The sequence below is a fragment of the Oncorhynchus tshawytscha genome, linkage group LG06 (genome assembly GCF_018296145.1).
Source record: "Oncorhynchus tshawytscha isolate Ot180627B linkage group LG06, Otsh_v2.0, whole genome shotgun sequence".
NCBI lineage: Eukaryota > Metazoa > Chordata > Actinopteri > Salmoniformes > Salmonidae > Oncorhynchus > Oncorhynchus tshawytscha.
Genome location: NC_056434.1, coordinates 7791464 through 7816760, shown reverse-complemented (window position 1 = coordinate 7816760; position 25297 = coordinate 7791464). Strand labels below are relative to the sequence as shown.

General features: G+C 43.3%; 1 protein-coding gene across 2 annotated transcripts in view; it reads right to left on the bottom strand.

Annotated features, from left to right (window-relative positions):
• The window catches only part of LOC112236297 (nuclear receptor subfamily 5 group A member 2-like), a 137125-nt gene that overhangs the window by 17147 nt on the left and 94681 nt on the right, over positions 1-25297 (bottom strand). For both annotated transcript variants that reach the window (XM_042322896.1, XM_042322897.1), the window contains one exon: positions 14797-14944. In XM_042322896.1, coding sequence (XP_042178830.1) covers positions 14797-14944 — 148 coding nt within the window. The remainder of the gene's footprint in view (positions 1-14796; positions 14945-25297) is intronic.

Genomic DNA, 25297 nt, shown 5'->3' with positions numbered 1-25297 from the left:
GAACCCTCATTCATCACAGAATCTATCTCACCGATCGATAAGACAGAAACTGCAAGTGTCCCTCTGCTTTCCTGTTTTATAATAAACTGACAGTAATAAGGTCTAGGAGAGAGGGAGAGGAACACTTTCTCCCTGCACCAACATCTATAGCTCACTCACCCCGAAATCATACCTGGCAGGCGGAGGAGGAGAGGAAGGAGAGCTGAGGAAGAGGAGGAGAGGAAAGAGAGAGGAGGAAGAGGGGAGATAGGGAAAATATTTATTTTACAGAGAACTTTACAGGACATTTACTCAGTGTGAACCCTGCATGGTCCCTGCATGGCCCACTAAAGCTGGGCAGTATGTTGACGAGGACAAAGCGGACAAAGATGACAGGATATTCACTGTCGTACTTCTCTACCTGTCGTCTGGAGGGAGAGTTAAGAGTCTGCGTCAAATTCTACAGCATCCAAACAGACGTAATAATAATAATCAAATAATTTGATGGGTGATTATTTTTGTCCTATTTCAACGTTTAAATGTCTTACTCACCTCGGCTGCAGTGAAGGAGAGACCGCATGTTTTCATTGCAGGCCGTGTCAGTGGCACTGTATTGTCCTCAAAGCGGGCAAAAAAGTTATTTAGTCTGCCTGGGAGCAAGACATCCTGGTCCGTGACTGGGCTGAATTTCTTCCTGTAGTCCGTGATTGACTGTAGACCCTGCCACATGCCTCTTGTGTCTGAGCCGTTGAATTGAGATTCTACTTTGTCTCTGTACTGACGCTTAGCTTGTTTAATAGCCTTGCGGAGGGAATAGCTGCACTGTTTGTATTCAGTCATGTCACCAGACACCTTGCCCTGATTAAAAGCAGTGGTTCGCGCTTTCAGTTTCACACGAATGCTGCCATCAATCCACGGTTTCTGGTTAGGGAATGTTTTAATCGTTGCTATGGGAACGACATCTTCAACGCACGTTCTAATGAACTCGCACACCGAATCAGCGTATTCGTCAATGTTGTTGTCGGACGCAATACGAAACATCTCCCAGTCCACGTGATGGAAGCAGTCTTGGAGTGTGGAGTCAGCTTGGTCGGACCAGCGTTGGACAGACCTCAGCGTGGGAGCTTCTTGTTTTAGTTTCTGTCTGTAGGCAGGGATCAACAAAATGGAGTCGTGGTCAGCTTTTCCGAAAGGGGGACGGGACTAGTTGGCTATTGCTATCCAACACTGGAACTCTTCCAAGTCAAGGTGAACTTTTGGTTTTATTAATGTATTGCCACCGGGGCCCGTCGGTGTAACTGCTAAACTGCTTGCTGACTGTACACTGTACTGCAGGATTGTAGAGGGTTTACTAACGCGTTAGTTCTAGTAGCTATGTTGACTATGACTGACAAATGATGTAGGCTGTGTGTAGCAGTTATGATATGAAGATTTGGCTTGAAAAGTTTTTTGGGGCCTGGTCACAAGACAGCTGATGTGTTGTGCACAAGAAGTCCACAAGCAAAGGGAAAAGGTGAGAAAAGGAGAGAACGTAGATAGATGTGAGCAGGAATTATATATACAACGAGCTGTTTTTATGTGTCTGGTATGAAAGTGAACTGTGTTTGCGTGTGATCAGGGGGTATATTCACTCTGCCGATTATGTTGAAAAACGTTTCTTAAACGGAAGTAAACGGAACACAACAGGGATAACCTGACATGCCTGAATTTGTCCAATAGAAAATCTAATTTGCAACTGTTGTACTAATGATTACACCCTAGATCAGCTAGATGCAGGCAAGAGGGTGCAAGGTGGTATTGAATGTGTCACTGGCTGCCACCTTGATTACTCTAAATGATCTCGACCTGTGTGCACCTACTTGGAAAATTTCATTCATAGGCTGGGTTGTAGCAACCCCATGATGGGTAGAGGGAACATTTGAGTATAATGTATTAGCCTAAACCTATTGATGTTACATTGAACTGGGTGAATGGAATATGAACGACAGTCATCCAATATGCTGTAATAGAAATAAGGCCATGTTCATCAAAAATATAATCATCCTCCCTAATCATAAACAGCACCAACCGCCACTGACATACACCCCCCTATTGGAGGAGAATGGAATTCCACTCTCCTTTCATATCCCATCCATTTCATTGACAGACCGATATGAATGAAGTGGGAGAGGCAAGTGAGAGAGAAATACAACAAGGAAGGTGACAGACCCGGGATTCAAACTCCCACCTAGAGGGGCAGTGGGCCAGCTGGAGTCGGCAGCTCTACCACTAGACCAGTCTCGTGTCGGGGCACTTGGCACCCCCATTAAAGTTATGTACAGTTATTCCATCGACAGACACGTCCGCCCTGCGACCTCTAACCTTACCAACAGATCTTTTTTCACACACATGGATGTCCACTCTGGCTCTTAGTTTGTTTTGATTGATTGATTGATACCTCCTTTGTCTAAATGTGTCTCTCCCCTCTTGGCCCTTGTTTCCAACACTTGACCCAGCCTGCAGGTTTACGTTACACTCAACAGCGAGCTCCACAGAGGGCTTTGTTACTTTAGATACACGAGCACAAGCAGGGAAGGGCAGGAGGAGGGGTCTGTTTGTGGGGAGGATGCCTGTGTCCAGAGAACAAGAGACACAGCCAGAGCACCTGTCAGATCATCTGTGCTTAAACCATTTAATCACACTCTCCAGTGTGTGACAGCTTTATAGATGACCACAGAGGAAAAATCCCTGGTTGGGATCAATGGAGAAATGACAGTTCTTATGGTAGGGCTTGTGTAATTTATTGAACTAGGCAAGTCAGTTAAGAACAAATTCTTATTTTCAATGACGGCCTAGGAACAGTGGGTTAACTGCCTGTTCAGTGGCAGAACAACAGATTTTTACCTTTTCAGCTTGGGGAATTGAACTTACAACATTCCGGTTACTAGTCCAACGCTCTAACCACTAGGCTATCGCCCAGGTACTGTCCAGGTACTTAGCAGTCGACGCTAGCCCCTAAAACATACTTCCGACAAGTCAGGTGCTTCCTTAGCCATATCTGCACTAGAAATATCAATCATGTGATTGATTGAATATCCATCTAAAACTATCCTAAAACCAGTACAGTATCTTACATTATGAAACATTACTATTCATCATTTCTTACCACAATGGAAGCCGATGAATTAACATTATCTGCGTCCAATGGGGTAAGACATTCAGACTAATAAGTAATATTAGGTCATGTTAGGTAATGTTGGTAATGTTGGGTATTGTTAGGTAATATTAGGTAATGTTAGGTAATATTAGCTAATGTTGGGTAATGTTTGGTAATGTTAGGTAATGTTGGGTAATGTTGGTTAATGTTAGGTAATGTTAGGTAGTGTTAGGTAATGTTAGGTAGTGTTGGGTAATGTTGGGTAATGTTAGGGAAATGCTGGGTAATGTTAGGTAATGTTGGTTAATGTTAGGCAATATTAGGTAATATTAGGTAATGTTAGGTATGTTGGGTAATGTTGGGTAATGTTGGGTAGTGCTGGGTAATGTTTGGTAATGTTGGGTAATGTTGGTTAATGTTAGGTAATGTTATGTACTGTTAGGTAATGTTGGGTAATGCTGGGTAATGTTGGGTAATGTTGGGTAATTCTGGGTAATGTTGGTTAATGTTAGGTAATGTTGGGTAATGTTAGTTAATGTTGGTTAATGTTGGTTAATGTTAGGTAATGTCAGGTAATGTTGGGTAATGTTGGGTAATGGTGGTTAATGTTGGTTAATGTTAGGTATTGTTAGGTAATGTTAGGTAATGTTGGGTAATGCTGGGTAATGCTGGGTAATGTTAGTTCATGTTGGTTAATGTTGGTTAATGTTAGGTAGTGTTAGTTAATGCTGGTTAATGTTGGTTAATGTTAGGTAATGTTATGTAATGTTAGATAATGTTAGTTCATGTTAGTTAACATTAGTTAATGTTAGGTAATGTTACATAATGCTAGATAATGTTAGGTAACAAGTGTAGTTTCAAGATAATGTACAGGTTTGATGATAATTTTAGATCTCTCATAAGATCACCAGGCTTTTATTTGAAACATTTAGTTTAAAATAAATTAGCTAGAAGTATATGCACTTCCATTTAGTTTAAAATAAATTAGCTAGAAGTATATGCACTTCCATTTAGTTTAAAATAAATTAGCTAGAAGTATATGCACTTCCATTTAGTTTAAAATAAATTAGCTAGAAGTATGCACTTCCATTTAGTTTAAAATAAATTAGCTAGAAGTATGCACTTCCATTTAGTTTTAAATAAATTAGCTAGAAGCATGCACTTCCATTGGGGTAAGAAATTATGACTAGATAACATGAGATAACGTTAAAACAATCAAATTGAATCTGAAAACAAAAATCTTTGTTTCAAAAGAACTAGTGTTTTACAATGTAGGCTCCCTTTATTTTTTACCCTTCTTGTATTCTAACACCCCCGGCTCTCCACTGGGCCCTGGGTAGCCCGTCCTCTCCTCCACGCCCTGGCAGGGCTCAGACTCTAATTGGCGGAGAGCAGCAGCTAGCGCCTGGGCTATAGTAGCGCTGCTGCACCCATGGTGAAACATTAGCATCGTAACGGATACCATGTACATGATAATAACCTCAATCTGTGACTACGGGGACCACCAGTCATGTAAACAAGAATTCTGATGCTGCCGTATAGGCTCACTACAGCCCCCCACACACACACACACACACTTCACTACCCGTGAAAAGCGTTCGACGGCCGTGCAGCTGAAAGTGTGTGTAATGAACTTGTGTCCATTGATGGAGAATGAGAGGCGTTGCGAGCGGCCTGTTTGTCCCAGCAGGACCTGCACAGCTCTCATAAATGACTGAGCAGCTCCACTCCTACTGATTCTGTTTAGGATTCCGCTTCAAAATGGGTGATGGACAGCACAGAGGTTGGAGGAGTGATTTATTTAATTATTTCTCCGTAATTCTTAGAGAATCACTTTGAGGAGACTTTGGTGTTGAACAAGGAAAAGTTACATATATATATATTTTTTAAAAGATGTCAGAATGCCGAGCGAACGGCGCCTGGGAGTGAAAATAAGGTGGGGCTGAAAAAAAATCCAGCCAAATATGTTCCGTAGTGTTGTTCTCTCATGTTCTCATACAGATAGAGGATGGGGGGCCCAGAAGGCCCAAACTACCCCGGGCCGAAGAAACGTATGATTGGTATTTCCAGTGCAGATATCACTTGGGAAGCACCTGACATGTTGGGAGCATGTTTTAGGGGATCCCGTCGACTGCTAAGTATCTGGACGCGGGGGACAACCCGGAAGACCAACACAGACTTATGTAGCCTCGGTAAAAATAAAAATAAAATTGAGCATTGATTTTCTGTTGCTGCTTGTAACTGTTAATGTTGATACATCAATAGCCGCGGTAGGAAAGCAGAGGAGCTTAATGGGAGGGCCGAGAATGTTAGAGATACGGAGGTGCCTGCCTCTAAATCACAGAATCTATCTCACCGATCGATAAGACAGAAACTGCAAGTGTCCCTCTGCTTTCCTGTTTTATAATAAACTGACAGGCTTGTAATAAGGTCTAGGAGAGAGAGGGAGAGGAACAGTTCCTCCCTGCACCAACATCTATAGCTCACTCACCCCTAAATCATACCTGGCGGGTGGAGGAGGAGAGGAAGGAGAGATGGAAGAGGGGAGAGAGAGAGGAAGGAGAGACGAGGAAGAAGAGGAGGAAAGGAAGGAGAGAGAGAAAATATTTATTTTTATAAGAACTTTTACAGGGCATCTGTCTACTCAGTGTGGCCCACTAAAGCTGGGCAGTATGTTGATGAAAGCGGACAAAGATTACAGGACATTCGCTGTCGTACTTCTCTACCTGTCGTCTGGAGGGAGAGTTAAGAGTCTGCGTCAAATTCTACAGCATCCAAACAGACGTAATAATAATAATCAAATAATTTGATGGGTGATTATTTTTGTCCTATTTCAAACATGTTCATTATTAATACCCAGGTGCTAGGCTGCCAGACACCTTTTATTACGGTTACTGACCAGGACAGGCTTCCAATTCTCATCAGGTTGGTAGTCAGGTTGGTAGGACTGTAGTCCAGACAGGATTCTATTTCTCAACAGGTTGGTAGTGGTTGGGACTGTAGTCCAGTCATGCTTCTATTTCTCATCAGGTTGGTAGTGGTTCGGACTGTAGTCCAGTCAGGCTTCTATTTCTCAACAGGTTGGTAGTGGTTGGGACTGTAGTCCAGTCAGGCTTCTATTTCTCAACAGGTTGGTAGTGGTTGGGACTGTAGTCCAGTCAGGCTTCTATTTCTCAACAGGTTGGTAGTGGTTGGGACTGTAGTCCAGTCAGGCTTCTATTTCTCAACAGGTTGGTAGTGGTTCGGACTGTAGTGCAGTCAGGCTTCTATTTCTCAACAGGTTGGTAGTGGTTAGGACTGTAGTCCAGTCAGGCTTCTATTTCTCAACAGGTTGGTAGTGGTTGGGACTGTAGTCCAGTCAGGCTTCTATTTCTCAACAGGTTGGTAGTGGTTGGGACTGTAGTCCAGTCAGGCTTCTATTTCTCAACAGGTTGGTAGTGGTTCGGACTGTAGTCCAGTCAGGCTTCTATTTCTCAACAGGTTGGTAGTGGTTAGGACTGTAGTCCAGTCAGGCTTCTATTTCTCAACAGGTTGGTAGTGGTTGGGACTGTAGTCCAGACAGGCTTCTATTTCTCATCAGGTTGGTAGTGGTTGGGACTGTAGTCCAGTCAGGCTTCTATTTCTCAACAGGTTGGTAGTGGATTGGGACTGTAGTCCAGTCAGGCTTCTATTTCTCAACAGGTTGGTAGTGGTTCGGACTGTAGTCCAGTCTTCTATTTCTCAACAGGTTGGTAGTGGTTGGGACTGTAGTCCAGTCAGGCTTCTATTTCTCAACAGGTTGGTAGTGGTTCGGACTGTAGTCCAGTCTTCTATTTCTCAACAGGTTGGTAGTGGTTGGGACTGTAGTCCAGTCAGGCTTCTATTTCTCAACAGGTTGGTAGTGGTTGGGACTGTAGTCCAGTCAGGCTTCTATTTCTCAACAGGTTGGTAGTGGTTCGGACTGTAGTGCAGTCAGGCTTCTATTTCTCAACAGGTTGGTAGTGGTTAGGACTGTAGTCCAGTCAGGCTTCTATTTCTCAACAGGTTGGTAGTGGTTGGGACTGTAGTCCAGTCAGGCTTCTATTTCACAACAGGTTGGTAGTGGTTGGGACTGTAGTCCAGACAGGCTTCTATTTCTCATCAGGTTGGTAGTGGTTGGGACTGTAGTCCAGTCAGGCTTCTATTTCTCAACAGGTTGGTAGTGGATTGGGACTGTAGTCCAGTCAGGCTTCTATTTCTCAACAGGTTGGTAGTGGTTGGGACTGTAGTCCAGTCAGGCTTCTATTTCTCAACAGGTTGGTAGTGGTTCGGACTGTAGTCCAGTCAGGCTTCTATTTCTCAACAGGTTGGTAGTGGTTAGGACTGTAGTCCAGTCAGGCTTCTATTTCTCAACAGGTTGGTAGTGGTTGGGACTGTAGTCCAGACAGGCTTCTATTTCTCATCAGGTTGGTAGTGGTTGGGACTGTAGTCCAGTCAGGCTTCTATTTCTCAACAGGTTGGTAGTGGATTGGGACTGTAGTCCAGTCAGGCTTCTATTTCTCAACAGGTTGGTAGTGGTTGGGACTGTAGTCCAGTCAGGCTTCTATTTCTCAACAGGTTGGTAGTGGTTGGGACTGTAGTCCAGTCAGGCTTCTATTTCTCAACAGGTTGGTAGTGGTTGTGACTGTAGTCCAGACAGGCTTCTATTTCTCAACAGGTTGGTAGTGGTTGGGACTGTAGTCCAGTCAGGCTTCTATTTCTCATCAGGTTGGTTGTGGGTTGGGACTGTAGTCCAGTCTACACACTAAAGGAGAGTTCCTGAAATGGTTATGTATTTGATGGAACATGTTAACATATACATTATCTTCCCTTCATTTAATGGAAAGGAGTGTTTAAAACATCCCCATACATTTGCATAATCTCCATAAAGCAAACTCACCGAAAAATCTCAGATGAGTCTCTTAAATGATTTAAAGCAAAACGAACGTAGTAGACATGGTCAGTTTATGTATATTTCATAGGTATAATTTCTACTAACACACTGAACTAGGCTCCATCCTTTCTATCAGGAAGCACAATTAACCTTGAAGCAGAATTATGAAGTAGTTTTTTTTTTCTCGTTGTCACAACTCTATTAGCAGTAAGGCATCCAGCAACTTCCAAATCCCGTCGTCGTAACAAACTCTAATTCCTCTGGTCCACTTTCTGATAATCCCACTTGTTTGATGACTGATAAATAAATAAAAAACAACGTGTTAACATAATCATAAAGACAGTGCGGTAAACTGATAAGAAGATCAGAATAAAAAGGGAGGAAAAGGGTTGTGCAATATAGAAATGTTATTGTAGTTATTATATTAATGTTATGGTTAGTTTGTTAAGTTATAGAAAAGAGTTACACATGGGCAGATAGGGTCGGAGTGTCGGGGAGGAATCAGGTGTGGAATTTCCAGAACATTCTGAATGTAAGGCAAAAAGGAGAGAGGTCAAGGGTGTAGAGATACAATTTTGCCCCCAAACTCATCTTTAATCAACAACAGCCTGCAGTAATGGGCAGTAATAATGGCAACATGGGAAGGTCTGGTGCTTTTAAAGCTTGATAAAGTCTGAAAGCCTTTTAGAAGCTCTCATTACAGAGCTTGCTTTTCAAAGCTACGGGGTTGGGGGGGACCTGACAACAAACGTCCGCAGATGAACCTTTTCCATAGATAGAGGGAAGAAAATCAAGAAATATTAGATTCATTGCTTAGGGGTTGCTGCTACTCTTGATAAGAAGGGAAACCGCCAGTACACTCAGAAATAAAGTCACTTCAGGCTTTTGCACTGACTAAGTTCAAGAGAGATGTCGACCTAGATGAGTCCAGTGGTTTTTCATCAAGTCCATATTTTGTAAGCACTTTACTGAAACCAGAAGAACTAGATGTATTTCCTGTGTGAAACGGCACTTTATATATTGTATACATACATGTTTTACACTTCTGGCTTTTCAGGCACTCAGTCCTGCAGTTACCCTTTTTTTATGAATCCTATTATTGTGTTCATTGGACAAACCATTCATTCTAGACGACTTCATACTTTGCTGATTGAAAATACACACACACACACACACACACACACACACACACACACACACACACACACACACACACACACACACACACACACACACACACACACACACACACACACACACACACACACACACACACACACACACACACACACACACACACACACACACACACACACACACACACACACACACACACACCATCATCGTGTTTTATATGTGTATTGAGCAAATCAACGCTACACTTCCACTACACTTATGGCCAAACTGCTGGGCTCACTGGAAAACCCCTAGCTCTATTATCTTACATTAGAAGATCGGATGAAGACATGGCAGAGGTTTTATGCTGAATTATTGGGCCCCCGGCCCGGTTCTCGCAGGACGTGAACCGTCACCGCCTCTGAATGTTAAATCAATGCCCACCGAATTCCAAATGATTAAGTTTGTTTCAGGAAATGCATATTTGCAGGGCATTATGGGAGCCTGGGCTGCGCATGCATTAGTGAACTCCCCAGCTCATTGGCCGGGATCAGAGCATTGATTGGGGAAGCAGCGGAGCCGGGCTGGTAGTGCTTAATTAGGAAATACTTGTCTGGGTATTATGTGTTTTCTTTTGGTCTTGCAGGGCGTTGTGTGTGTGTGTGTGTGTGTGTGTGTCCTCTAATTTTTATTTTCAACAGGTTTGTGTGTTTGTGTTGTTTCAGCAGATTGGTGTCTGACCTTGTGGCACCCAGAGTGAAAGATATTAATGAGAGATGCTAGCTAGCGCAGGGGAGGGGGCTAAAGGGTGGAAAGGAGTTGGAAGGGGTGGAGGGGTTGAGAGAAGGAAAGGACAGGTGGAATACAGGGAGGTCAGATGGGGGTTAGGGAGGTTGGAAGGGGAGGAGGGGGGGTTAAGAGGGGAGGAGGGGTTAGGAGGAGGGGTGGGGGTTAGGGAGGTTGGAAGGGGTGGAGGGGTTGAGAGGAGGAGAGGGTGGGGGTTAGGGAGGTTGGAAGGGGTGGAGGGGTTGAGAGGAGGAGAGGATGGGGTTTAGGGAGGGTGGAGGGATGAGAGGAGGAGAGGATGGGGGTTGGGGAGGTTGGAGGGGTGGAGGGGTTGAGAGGAGGAGAGGATGGGGGTTATGGAGTTTTTTTTTATGTCTCTCTCTCTCTCTCTCTCTCTCTCTCAATTCAATTAAATTCAATTCAATTGGCATAATTGGCATGGGCAACATGTGTTAACATTGCCAAAGCAAGTGAGGTAGATCATATACAAAAGTGAAATAAACAATAAAAATGAACAGTAAACATTACACATACAGGAGTTTCAAAACAATAAAGACATTACAAATGTCATATTGTATATAGACAGTGTTTTAACAATGTACAAATGGTTAAAGGACACAAGATAAAATAAATAAGCATAAATATGGGTTGTATTTACAATGGTGTATGTTCTTCACTGGTTGCCCTTTTCTCGTGGCAACAGGTCACAAATCTTGCTGCTGTGATGGCACACTGTGGAATTTCACCCAGTAGATATAGGAGTTTATCAAAATTGGATTTGTTTTCGAATTCTTCGTGGATCTCCCTCCCTCTCTCTCTCTCTCTCTCCCCCTCTCTCTCTCTCTCTCTCTCTCTCTCTGTCTCTCTCTCTCTCTCTCTCTCTCTCTCTGTCTCTCTCTCTCTGTCTCTCTCTCTCTCTCCATCTCTCTCTCTCTCTCTCTCTCTCTCTCTCTCTCTCTCTCTCCCCCCTCTCTCCCCCCTCTCTCTCTCTCTCTCTCTCTCTCTCTCTCCCCCTCTCTCTCTCTCTCTCTCTCTCTCTCTGTCTCTCTCTCTCTCTCCATCTCTCTCTCTTATTTAACACCACACCACACACGCTGCAGGTCCAAAGCAATCTATGCTTTTCTTTTTTGACAGGCAGCTTTACAAAGAGCCAAGCAGTTAGCGACACTGACTGATCGTGTTGGCGCGCTGATTGAGAACGCCAGGGTTAGCGCTGTGGGGTAGACTAATGTCAGGTCAGGGGAGATGAACCTTTGATTTCCTTTAAAAGGCTTTGAGCTTAAATGTGATGGGCTACATATATAAGAGAAGAGGCCTGTCCAGGATTGGTGTGTGTGTGTTCATCTGATCTGGATTTGACCTTGGTGTGGCAAGCTGGAGTTGAAAGAGCTGTGTGTGTGTGTGTGTGTGTGTGTGTGTGTGTGTGTGTGTGTGTGTGTGTGTGTGTGTGTGTGTGTGTGTGTGTGTGTGTGGCCTTGGACTGACTGATTCCTTTATTTCACATCTCTACCTTCAGGTGATCAGAATTCTACCAAGCAACTCTCGACCAAAAGGATTTAAAGGAATGTCCATACATCCAAATGCCAGTCAATCTGATTCAAGATGCTCTATATATCCTCGGATATACTTGGATTGTGTAACACTCATCTAAACTAGAGAATTGACTGTCAAGCCACGAGGGAAGGAAAAGGTTGGAGGTACACTAACTACTGTATATTAACTCGCTACATACCATGGCTTTTTTATTGCCTTTTACCTCCCTTATCTTACCTCATTTGCTCACATTGTATATAGAGTTATTTTTCTACTGTATTACTGACTGTATGTTTGTTTTACTCCATGGGTAACTCTGTGTTGTTGTACGTGTCAAACTGCTTTGCTTTATCTTGACCAGGTTGCAGTTGTAAATGAGAACTTGTTCTCAACTTGTCAACCTGGTTAAATAAAGGTGAAATAAAAAAATAAAGAGATAGAGAGATATACCTGCTGGAGCGTGTGCTACAGGTGGGAGATGCTATGGTGGTCACCATGTATCAATTAGAATGTATCAGGTAGCAAGTATCAGGTAGCATGTATCAATTAGAATGTATCAGGTAGCAAGTATCAGGTAGCATGTATCAATTAGAATGTATCAGATAAAATGTATCAGGTAGCAAGTATCAGGTAGCATGTATCAATTAGAATGTATCAGGTAGCATGTATCAATTAGAATGTATCAGGTAGCATGTATCAGGTAGCAAGTATCAAGTAGCATGTATCAATTAGAATGTATCAGGTAGCATATATCGGGTAGCAGTATCAGATAAAATGTATCAGGTAGCAAGTATCAGGTAGCATGTATCAATTAGAATGTATGAGATAGCATGTATTGGTAGCATGTATCAATTAGAATGTATCAGGTAGCAAGTATCAGGTAGCATGTATCAATTAGAATGTATCAGGTAGCATATATCGGGTAGCAATATCAGATAAAATGTATCAGGTAGCAAGTATCAGGTAGAATGTATCAGGTAGCAAGTATCAGGTAGCAAGTATCAGGTAGCAAGAATCAGGTAACATGTATCAGGTAGCAAGTATCAGGTAACATGTATCAGGTAACATGTATCAGGTAGCATGTATCAGGTAACATGTATCAGGTAGCATGTATCAGGTAGCAAGTATCAGGTAGCAAGAATCAGGTAACATGTATCAGGTAGCAAGTATCAGGTAACATGTATCAGGTAACATGTATCAGGTAGCATGTATCAGGTAACATGTATCAGGTAGCATGTATCAGGTAGCATGTATCAGGTAGCATGTATCAGGTAGCATGTTTCAATTAGAATGTAATAGGTAGAATGTATCAGGTAGCATGTATCAGGTAGCATGTTTAAATTAGAATGTAATAGGTAGCATGTATCTGGTAGCAAGTATCAGGTAGCATGTATCAGGTAGCAAGTATCAGGTAACATGCATCAGGTAGCATGTATCAGGTAACATGTATCAGGTAGCATGTATCAGGTAACATGTATCAGGTAGCATGTATCAGGTAGAATGTATCAGGTAGCAAGTATCAGATAGCAAGTATCAGGTAGCATATATCAGGTAGCATGTTTCAATTAGAATGTAATAGGTAGAATGTATCAGGTAGCAAGTATCAGGTAGCATGTATCAGGGAGCATATATCAGGTAGCATGTTTCAATTAGAATGTAATAGGTAGAATGTTTCAGGTAGAATGTATCAGGTAGCATGTATCAGGTAGCATATATCAGGTAGCATATATCAGGTAGCATGTTTCAATTAGAATGTAATAGGTAGAATGTTTCAGGTAGCATGTATCAGGTAGCATGTATCAGGTAGCATGTATCAGGTAGCATGTATCAGTGCTATTGCTGACATTAAAGTGTGTTTCACCTCATTTTGCTTTCTGTATTCACACAGAACGGCATGGGAGTAGTTTCATGCCTCATTTCATTATCTGCCTATTAATAGGCTCTTTAGATGGAGCAGATTACACACACACACACGCGCGCACACGTGCACACGCACACGCACGCACGCACGCACACACACACACACACACACACACACACACACACACACACACACACACACACACACACACACACACACACACACACACCCACCCACACACACACACACTCCCCTCAACTGTGGGATGATATTAATCAGATCCCTTCTAATCTCCTGGCTTTAGTGTTTGTTTCCAGCTCTCTCTCCGTAGCGTCTAACGGGGCCCCGGCTGCACCAGAGAACAGGCAGCACCAGAGAACAGGCAGCACCAGAGAACAGGCTGAACAAGCATCATTATGGATGATGTTATGGATGATGTTACCGGCAAATTATTTAGACCATCAACCCCCAAATCCCTCATCACACCCACCCAGCCTCCCCTCACACCCTCCCCCTCCCTCCCACCCACCCACCCAGCCTCCCCTCTCACCCCTCCCCTCCCACCCACCCAGCCTCCCCTCTCACCCCTCCCCCTCTCACCCCTCCCCTCCCACCCACCCACCCAGCCTCCCACCCACCCACCCAGCCTCCCCTCACACCCTCCCCCTCCCGCCCACCCAGCCTCCCCTCTCACCCCTCCCCCCTCACACCCTCCCCCTTCCCACCCACCCAGCCTCCTACCTACCCACCCAGCCTCCACTCTCACATCCAAAAACACAAGGGCCCCTGCTCCTTTGTTTAGCAGGAGGTGGGAGAAGTTAAGCCCTTTTCCAGGTGGGACTGAGAGGGGTCGATGAGGAGGGGGAGGAGGAGAGGTAGGGGTGAGAAGGGGGGGTTGGTTGGGTCTGAGATTGTGATGAGATCAGATGTGAAAATGCAACTGATATGGTAATATGTGTTTGACGAACAGCCAAGTACATAACAATTCCGTCAATCATTCCTGATGGAAAGCATCGGCCCTAGAGGTCCGTGTTTGATAGGGGGAACCGGTGTCCACAGTAGACTAGGGGGAGCGTATCACATGGTCTTGAAATAATGGTAAACTACCGGAGTGAGAAGGTGCAAGTTATGAAGGTGAAACGGTGAGAAAAGTCCCATGGTTGACCAACAAACACACACACACACACACACACACAGAATATTTAACCTGCTTTCTTAGGTATGTGTGTGTGTTTGCCTGTTCCCTCTGTTAACCTACCTCACCTCTCACCCCCCCACACACTTCTATTCAATTCCCCTCAACGTCCTCCCCCACATCAGCCTCCCTCCTCCCCTACCGCAGCCTCTCCCCCTGTAACTCACCCAAGCTGAGAAATCCTCCCAACCTCTTCTCTCCCTCACCCAGCCCCCACAGCCTCCCTCTCTCCGGTAGTCAGACACCCCTCCTCCTCTCTCCACCAACCTCCTGCCCCCCCCCACCCCTTGGATACTCACCCAAGCTGAACAGAACAAGGAACTTGAGGCAGACGAACTCCCTCTGGTCCAGCTGCAGGGAGCGCAGCTTGCCCACCAGCTCCTGAGCGTGGCTCATCAGGTTGTTTAGAGAAGCTCCGGCTTGGGAGGCAATTACAGCATAATCCACCTTGCAGGAGAGGGCACACACAAACACACACACACACACACACAAACACACACACACACACATTTAATTGTCTAATTTATTTCCTCTACGGAAAGACAGGAGCAAACTTTGCACGTTACACTTTGATTTAGTAAATATCGCCCAAGCAGTACCATAATAGCATGTTGTAGCCCAAGCAGTACCATAATAGCATGTTGTAGCCCAAGCAGTACTATAATAGCATGTTGTAGCCCAAGCAGTACTATAATAGCATGTTGTAGCCCAAGCAGTACCATAATAGCATGTTGTAGCCCAAGCAGTACTATAATAGCATGTTGTAGCCCAAGCAGTACCATAATAGCATGTTGTAGCCCAAGCAGTACTATAATAGCATGTTGTAGCCCAAGCAGTACTGTAATAGCATGTTGTAGCCCAAGCAGTACCCTAATAGCATGTTGGGTAACGGCGTGTGTATATAGATTGTGTATAGGCTTGTCTCCCACATGAATCGTCTCTTTGTGTCAGACTGGGTTCAAATGACTTCTGTTTCTTTTTTCCCTATTTTTTCAGTATTTATTTATTTGTATATGTTATGTTATGTTATGTTATGTTATGTTATGTTATGTTATGTTATGTTATGTTATGTTATGTATGTATGTATGTATGCATGTGTGTGTGTGTATATATACAGGATGTACAGTGAGGGAAAAAAGTATTTGATCCCCTGCTGATTTTGTATGTTTGCTCACTGACAAAGAAATGATCCATCTATAATTTTAATGGTAGGTTTATTTGAACAGTGAGAGACAGAATAACAACAAAAAAATCCTGAAAAACGCATGTCAAAAATGTTCTCCCTCGGCCTGGTGCTCCATGCAAGATCTCACCTCGTGGAGTTGCAATGATCATGAGAACGGTGAGGAATCAGCCCAGAACTACACGGGAGGATCTTGTCAATGATCTCAAGGCAGCTGGGACCATAGTCACCAAGAAAACAATTGGTAACACACTACGCCGTGAAGGACTGAAATCCTGCAGCGCCCGCAAGGTCCCCCTGCTCAAGAAAGCACATATACATGCCCGTCTGAAGTTTGCCAATGAACATCTGAATGATTCAGAGGACAACTGGGTGAAAGTGTTGTGGTCAGATGAGCCCAAAATGGAGCTCTTTGGCATCAACTCAACTCGCCATGTTTGGAGGAGGAGGAATGCTGCCTATGACCCCAAGAACATCATCCCCACTGTCAAACATGGAGGTGAAAACATTATGCTTTGGGGGTGTTTTTCTGTTAAGGAGACAGGACAACTTCACCGCAACAAAGGGACGATGGACGGGGCCATGTACCGTCAAATCTTGGGTGAGAACCTCCTTCCCTCAGCCAGGGCATTGAAAATGGGTCGTGGGTGGGTATTCCAGCATGACAATGACCCAAAACACACGGCCAAGGCAACAAAGGAGTGGCTCAAGAAGAAGCACATTAAGGACCTGGAGTGGCCTAGCCAGTCTCTAGACCTTAATCCCATAGAAAATCTGTGGAGGGAGCTGAAGGTTCGAGTTGCCAAACGTCAGCCTCGAAACCTTAATGACTTGGAGAAGATCTGCAAAGAGGAGTGGGACTAAATCACTCCTGAGATGTGTGCAAACCTGGTGGCCAACTACAAGAAACATCTGACCTCTGTGATTGCCAACAAAGGTTTTGCCACCAAGTACTAAGTCATGTTTTGCAGAGGGGTCAAATGCTTATTTCCCTCATTAAAATGCAAAACAATTTATAACATTTTTGACATGTGTTTTTCTGGATTTTTTTTGTTGTTATTCTGTCTCTCACTGTTCAAATAAACCTGCCATTAAAATTATAGACTGATCATTTCTTTGTCAGAGGGCAAATGTACAAAATCAGCAGGGGATCAAATACTTTTTTCCCTCACTGTATATATATATATATATATATATATATTATTATATATATATATATATATTATATTTATATATATTATTGTACTGCTCTAGGGATGTCATTTACTATTATGTGTTGATTTTAATGTTTATTTTTTTCACTCTTTATGCGATGCAGAGTATACAGAATATAGTATAAGAATGATCATTTCATTACCACAGTGAATTATTGCAATGTTTGTTTGTGTCAATTAATCCCATAAGGGATGGGTTGCCAATTGGCGATTTGATACTAAAATAAAATGTAATTCATTCATTCATTCATACAATGAAGTACAACAGGTGACTGGTCCAGCTAGTGGTTGATCTCCCACTACACACTCCTATGAGGTGTATACTGAAGTTGAGGTGAGAGACATGTGTTGTGTGGATGAATGAACATCTTTTGGAAAGTAAAAAAAAAAGAAGATTTTCTCAATTGGCATCTTCTACTTGACAGACAGCTCAGATGATGTCTTTAGTATGATGTCATAAGATGTCCTTACTATGATGTCAGATGTCCTTACTATGATGTCAGATGTCCTTACTTTGATGTCATAAGATGTCCTTACTATGATGTCAGAAGATTCCTTACTATGATGTCAGATGTCCTTACTATGATGTTATAAGATGTCCTTACTTTGATGTCATAAGATGTCCTTACTATGATGTCAGAAGATTCCTTACTATGATGTCAGATGTCCTTACTATGATGTCAGAAGGTGTCCTTACTATGATGTCAGAAGATTCCTTACTATGATGTCAGATGTCCTTACTATGATGTTATAAGATGTCCTTACTTTGATGTCATAAGATGTCCTTACTATGATGTCAGAAGATTCCTTACTATGATGTCAGATGTCCTTACTATGATGTCATAAGATGTCCTTACTATGATGTCAGAAGATTCCTTACTATGATGTCAGATGTCCTTACTATGATGTCATAAGATGTCCTTTTACAATGATGTCAGAAGATTCCTTACTATGATGTCAGATGTCCTTACTATGCCTTCTCTCTCTCTCCTTTGTTGTCTACCATGCTTTGTCGTCATGCGCGGCAGGTAGCCTAGTGTTTAGAGCGTTGAACTAGTAACTGAAAGGTTGCAAGATCGAATCCACGAGCTGACATGGTATAAATCAGTCGTTCTGCACCCCTGAACAAGGCAGTTAACACACGGTTCCTAGGCTGTCATTGAAAATAATAATTAGTTCATAACTGACATGCCTCGTTGAATAAACATTGTGTTGCTGCCGTGCCATGTCGTTGTCTTAGGCCTCTCTTTGTGTTGTGTTGTCTCTCTTGTCGTGAAGTGTGTTTTGGCTGTATTTTTATTTAATTAATTTTCATTTTTAATCCCAGCCCACATGGTACTCAGTGATGTGTTGTTTTGAATTTGCCCCAAACAAAATACTTTGTATTCAAGACAAACATTTCTTTTGACACATTTTTTTTGCAGTATTACTTTAGTGCCTTGTTTCAAACAGGATGCATGTTTTGGAATATTTGTATTCTGTACAGGATTCCTTTTTTTCCCCTACTAACAATAAGGTTAGTATTGTGGAGTAACTACAATGTTGTTGAACCCTCCTCAGTTTTCTCCTATCACAGCCATTAAACTGTGTAACTGTTTTAAAATCACTATTGGTCTCATGTTGAAATCAACTGAGTTACTGTAGTAAGGACGCCTGTGTCTTTGTAGTGACTTTGCCAATCTACCAATAGGTGTCCTTCTTTGCGAGGCATTGGAAAACCTCTTTGTGGTTTAATCTGTGTTTGAAATGCACTGCTCGACTGAGGGACCTTACAGATTATTGTATGTGTGGGGTACAGAGATGAGTGACCTTACAGATTATTGTATGTGTGGGGTACAGAGATGAGGGACCTTACAGATAATTGTATGTGTGGGGTACAGAGATGAGGGACCTTACAGATTATTGTATGTGTGGGGTACAGAGATGAGGGACCTTACAGATTATTGTATGTGTGGGGTACAGAGATGAGGGACCTTACAGATTATTGTATGTGTGGGGTACAGAGATGAGGGACCTTACAGATTATTGTATGTGTGGGGTACAGAGATGTGGGGTACAGAGATGAGGGACCTTACAGATTATTGTATGTGTGGGGTACAGAGATGAGGGACCTTACAGATTATTGTATGTGTGGGGTACAGAGATGAGGGACCTTACAGATTATTGTATGTGTGGGGAGATACAGAGATGAGGGACCTTACAGATTATTGTATGTGTGGGGTACAGAGATGAGGGACCTACAGATTATTGTATGTGTGGGGTACAGAGATGAGGGACCTTACAGATTATTGTATGTGTGGGGTACAGAGATGAGGGACCTTACAGATTATTGTATGTGTGGGGTACAGAGATGAGGGACCTTACAGATTATTGTATGTGTGGGGTACAGAGATGAGGGACCTTACAGATTATTGTATGTGTGGGGAACAGAGATGAGGGACCTTACAGATTATTGTATGTGTGGGGTACAGAGATGAGGGACCTTACAGATTATTGTATGTGTGGGGTACAGAGATGAGGGACCTTACAGATTATTGTATGTGTGGGGGACCTACAGAGATGTGTGGGGTAGGATGACCTTACAGATTATTGTATGTGTGGGGTACAGAGATGAGGGACCTTACAGATTATTGTATGTGTGGGGGTACAGAGATGAGGGACCTTACAGATAATTGTATGTGTGGGGTACAGAGATGAGGGACCTGTACAGATTATTGTATGTGTGGGGTACAGAGATGAGGGACTTTACAGATAATTGTATGTGTGGGGTACAGAGATGAGGGACCTTACAGATTATTGTATGTGTGGGGTACAGAGATGAGGGACCTTACAGATTATTGTATGTGTGGGGTACAGAGATGAGGGACTTTATAGATTATTGTATGTGTGGGGTACAGAGATGAGGGACCTTACAGATTATTGTATGTGTGGGGTACAGAGATGAGGGACCTTACAGATTATTGTATGTGTGGGGTACAGAGATGAGGGACCTTACAGATTATTGTATGTGTGGGGTACAGAGATGAGGGACCTTACAGATTATTGTATGTGTGGGGTACAGAGATGAGGGACCTTATAGATTATTGTATGTGTGGGGTACAGAGATGAGGGACCTTACAGATAATTGTATGTGTGGGGTACAGAGATGAGGGACCTTACAGATAATTGTATGTGTGGGGTACAGAGATGAGGGACTTTACAGATTATTGTATGTGTGGGGTACAGAGATGAGGGACCTTACAGATAATTGTATGTGTGGGGATGAGGGACCTTACAGAGATGAGTGGGGGTACAGAGATGAGGGACCTTACAGATAATTGTATGTGTGGGGTACAGAGATGAGGGACCTTACAGATAATTGTATGTGTGGGGTACAGAGATGAGGGACCTTACAGATTATTGTATGTGTGGGGTACAGAGATGAGGGGGACCTTACAGATAATTGTATGTGTGGGGTACAGAGATGAGGGGGACTTTACAGATTATTGTATGTGTGGGGTACAGAGATGAGGGACCTTACAGATTATTGTATGTGTGGGGTACAGAGATGAGGGACCTTACAGATAATTGTATGTGTATGAGGGACCTGATTATTGTATGTGTGGGGTACAGAGATGAGGGACCTTACAGATTATTGTATGTGTGGGGTACAGAGATGAGGGACTTTATAGATTATTGTATGTGTCGGGAACAGAGATGAGGGACCTTACAGATTATTGTATGTGTGGGGTACAGAGATGAGGGACCTTACAGATTATTGTATGTGTGGGGTACAGAGATGAGGGACTTTATAGATTATTGTATGTGTCGGGAACAGAGATGAGGGACCTTACAGATTATTGTATGTGTGGGGTACAGAGATGAGGGACTTTATAGATTATTGTATGTGTGGGGTACAGAGATGAGGGACCTTACAGATAATTGTATGTGTGGGGTACAGAGATGAGGTAGTCGTTCAAAATCATGTTAAACACTATTATTTCACACATATTGAGTTCAATGCAATTTATTATGTGACTTTTCTTTACTTCTGAACGAATTGAGGCTTGCCATAACAAAGGTGTTGAATACATTTTGACTCAAGAAATTGCAGCTTTTAATTTGTTATTAATCAGTAAAAATGTCTAAAAACATAATTCCACTTTGACATTATGGGGTATTGTGTTACAAAAAAACAAATGTAAGCAATTTTAAATTCAGACTGTAACACAACAAAATGTGGAAAAGGTCAAAGGGTGTGAACACTTTCTGAAGACACTGTATGTATCTTAGATATAGGTTTTACATACAAACTTTACATGTCCACACTCACATAGGCTTAGCAAAAATAACATGGTTGCTGTGGTCGAATGTTTTGGTAGCCTGATTTCAGATGTGTCCGTATAAACAGGATTATTATGGAAATCGTTATTCTTGTAAAACATACAAACTTTTTAAACAAACTATTATATTAATCTGACTGGAGAGAGTGGGAGAAAAAGGAGAGACAGAGAGGGAGAGAGAGATGGAGAGGAGAGAGACAGAGAGAGAGAGAGATGGAGAGAGATGGAGAGGAGAGAGACAGAGAGAGAGAGAGAGAGACGGAGAGAGAGAGAGGAGAGAGAGAGAGAGAGAGAAACGGAGAGAGATGGAGAGGAGAGAGACAGAGAGAGAGAGACGGAGAGAGATGGAGAGGAGAGAGACGGAGAGAGAGAGACAGAGAGAGAGAGAGACAGAAAAAGAGAGAGACAGAGAGAGGAGAGAGGAGAGAGGATGACACAGAGAGAGAGAGAAAGAGACAGAAAGAGACAGAGAGAGAGAGAGAAAGAGGCAGAGAGAGAGAGAGAACGCATGTTCACCTCTCTCCTTCTCCCTCCTCTCCCCTCCCTATCTCCAGCCCCCTCTTCTCCCCTCCTCTGTATCTGGATGCAGGGGTCGGGGAGAGAGAGGGACGAGGGGTGAGAGGGGCGAGGGGTGAGAGCGTGTGAGCCCCCCCCGGAGGTCCCCCAGGCCCGCCCCTCCTCATGGTCTGGCCCCGTGGCACACCGCAAGCCCTTTCAGGTGCACTTAATATCTGCAGCAGCAGCAAATTTGTCTGGGAGGCAAGTCTATAGCTGCCACTCACAGTAGTCTGGCCATATTACATTTTAATATTTATTGACAAACATTAGCATAATTGACTGTGCCAGGGTTTCTTGGGGAAGGTAGAGGGAGGGGTAGGGCAGTTTCTCTGGGAAGGTAGACAGCTGAGGGAGGGTAGAGGATAGGGCTTCCCCCTAAGCTCAGGAAGGTAGACAGGCTGAGGGAGGGGAGAGAATGGTGTTGTTTCTCTGGGAAGGTAGACAGGCTGAGGGAGGGAAGAGAATAGTGTTGTTTCTCTGGGAAGTTAGACGGCTGAGGGAGGGGAGAGAATAGGGCTGCCCCTTAAGCTCAGGAAGGTAGAAGGCTGAGGGAGGGGAGAGAATGGTGTTGTTTCTCTGGGAAGGTAGACAGGCTGAGGGAGGGAAGAGAATAGTGTTGTTTCTCTGGGAAGTTAGACGGCTGAGGGAGGGGAGAGAATACGGTTGCCCCTTAAGCTCAGGAAGTTAGAAGGCTGAGGGAGGGGTCCTCGCAAGTCGCATTAATTAAATATGATGAGTAGAATGTTTTAAATCATCAGGAGGATTCAGAGATGCACGCCAGCTTTTCCTTCTCCTCCTCACGTCATCTCTTTGTCTCTCTTCTGTCTCCCTCTCTTGTTCTCTTGCTCTCTCTCTCCATCTGTCCCTCTGTCTCCTTTCTCTCTCTCTCCCTCTCTTCACTGTCTCGCTCCCTCTCTGTCTCCCTCTCTCTCTGTCTCTCTCCTATCTCTCCCTCTCTCTCTCGGTCTCTCCATCTCTCCCTCTCTCTCTCTCTGTCTCTCCCTCTCTCTCCATATCTCCCTCTCTATCTCTGTCTTTCCACCTCGCTCTCTTTCCATCTCTCCATCTCTCTCTCTCTCTGTCTCTCCATCTCTCCCTCTCTCTTCATATCTCCCTCTCTCTCTCTCTCTCTCTCTCTCTCAGAATATCTCTTTTCTCCTCTCTTTTTCCATCTCTCTCTATCTCTCTCTCTCCCCCTCTTCGTCTCCCTCATTCCTTTTTTGAGGTGGTGGAAATGATGAGTCAGTGAAAAGTCAACCCCCCCCTCCCTCCTAAGGTGTCAATCAATTTATAGAAAACCATCTGTGCATGAAATAACTTCAATGAAGGATTGGACTCTTGATGTCAATGCCTTGGGTTATGGCTTCCTAGCCTTAAGTAAAAACTATTTTTGTGACAAATTTGATTTGTCACATGCCCCGAATACAACGGATGTAGACTTTACCGTAAAAAGCTTGCTTACGAACTCTTCCCAACAATGCAAAGTTAATAACAAATAACAATAAAAAAATAAAATACACAAGAATGAAGCTAAATACAGGAAGTACCAGTACCAGATCAATGTGGAGCGATATACAGGGAGTACCAGATCAATGTGGAGCTATATACAGGGAGTACCAGTAACAGATCAATGTGGAGCTACATACAGGGAGTACCAGTACCAGATCAATGTAGAGCTATATACAGGGAGTACCAGTACCAGATCAATGTGGAGCGATATACAGGGAGTACCAGATCAATGTGGAGCTATATACAGGAAGTACCAGTACCAGATCAATGTAGAGCTATATACAGGGAGTACCAGATCAATGTGGAGCTATATACAGGAAGTACCAGTACCAGATCAATGTAGAGCTATATACAGGAAGTACAGTGCCTTGCGAAAGTATTCGGCCCCCTTGAACTTTGCGACCTTTTGCCACATTTCAGGCTTCAAACATAAAGATATAAAACTGTATTTTTTTGTGAAGAATCAACAACAACTGGGACACAATCATGAAGTGGAACAACATTTATTGGATATTTCAAACTTTTTTAACAAATCAAAAACTGAAAATTTGGGCGTGCAAAATTATTCAGCCCCCTTAAGTTAATACTTTGTAGCGCCACCTTTTGCTGCGATTACAGCTGTAAGTCGCTTGGGGTATGTCTCTATCAGTTTTGCACATTGAGAGACTGAAATTTTTTCCCATTCCTCCTTGCAAAACAGCTCGAGCTCAGTGAGGTTGGATGGAGAGCATTTGTGAACAGCAGTTTTCAGTTCTTTCCACAGATTCTCGATTGGATTCAGGTCTGGACTTTGACTTGGCCATTCTAACACCTGGATATGTTTATTTTTGAACCATTCCATTGTAGATTTTGCTTTATGTTTTGGATCATTGTCTTGTTGGAAGACAAATCTCCGTCCCAGTCTCAGGTCTTTTGCACACTCCATCAGGTTTTCTTCCAGAATGGTCCTGTATTTGGCTCCATCCATCTTCCCATCAATTTTAACCATCTTCCCTGTCCCTGCTGAAGAAAAGCAGGCCCAAACCATGATGCTGCCACCACCATGTTTGACTGTGGGGATGGTGTGTTCAGGGTGATGAGCTGTGTTGCTTTTACGCCAAACATAACGTTTTGCATTGTTGCCAAAAAGTTCAATTTTGGTTTCATCTGACCAGAGCACCTTCTTCCACATGTTTGGTGTGTCTCCCAGGTGGCTTGTGGCAAACTTTAAACAACACTTTTTATGGATATCTTTAAGAAATGGCTTTCTTCTTGCCACTCTTCCATAAAGGCCAGATTTGTGCAATATACGACTGATTGTTGTCCTATGGACAGAGTCTCCCACCTCAGCTGTAGATCTCTGCAGTTCATCCAGAGTGATCATGGGCCTCTTGGCTGCATCTCTGATCAGTCTTCTCCTTGTATGAGCTGAAAGTTTAGAGGGACGGCCAGGTCTTGGTAGATTTGCAGTGGTCTGATACTCCTTCCATTTCAATATTATCGCTTGCACAGTGCTCCTTGGGATGTTTAAAGCTTGGGAAATCTTTTGGTATCCAAATCCGGCTTTAAACTTCTTCACAACAGTATCTCGGACCTGCCTGGTGTGTTCCTTGTTCTTCATGATGCTCTCTGCGCTTTTAACGGACCTCTGAGACTATCACAGTGCAGGTGCATTTATACAGAGACTTGATTACACACAGGTGGATTGTATTTATCATCATTAGTCATTTAGGTCAACATTGGATCATTCAGAGATCCTCACTGAACTTCTGGAGAGAGTTTGCTGCACTGAAAGTAAAGGGGCTGAATAATTTTGCACGCCCAATTTTTCAATTTTTGATTTGTTAAAAAAGTTTGAAATATCCAATAAATGTCGTTCCACTTCATGATTGTGTCCCACTTGTTGTTGATTCTTCACAAAAAAATACAGTTTTATATCTTTATGTTTGAAGCCTGAAATGTGGCAAAAGGCCGCAAAGTTCAAGGGGGCCGAATACTTTCGCAAGGCACTGTACCAGTACCAGATCAATGTGGA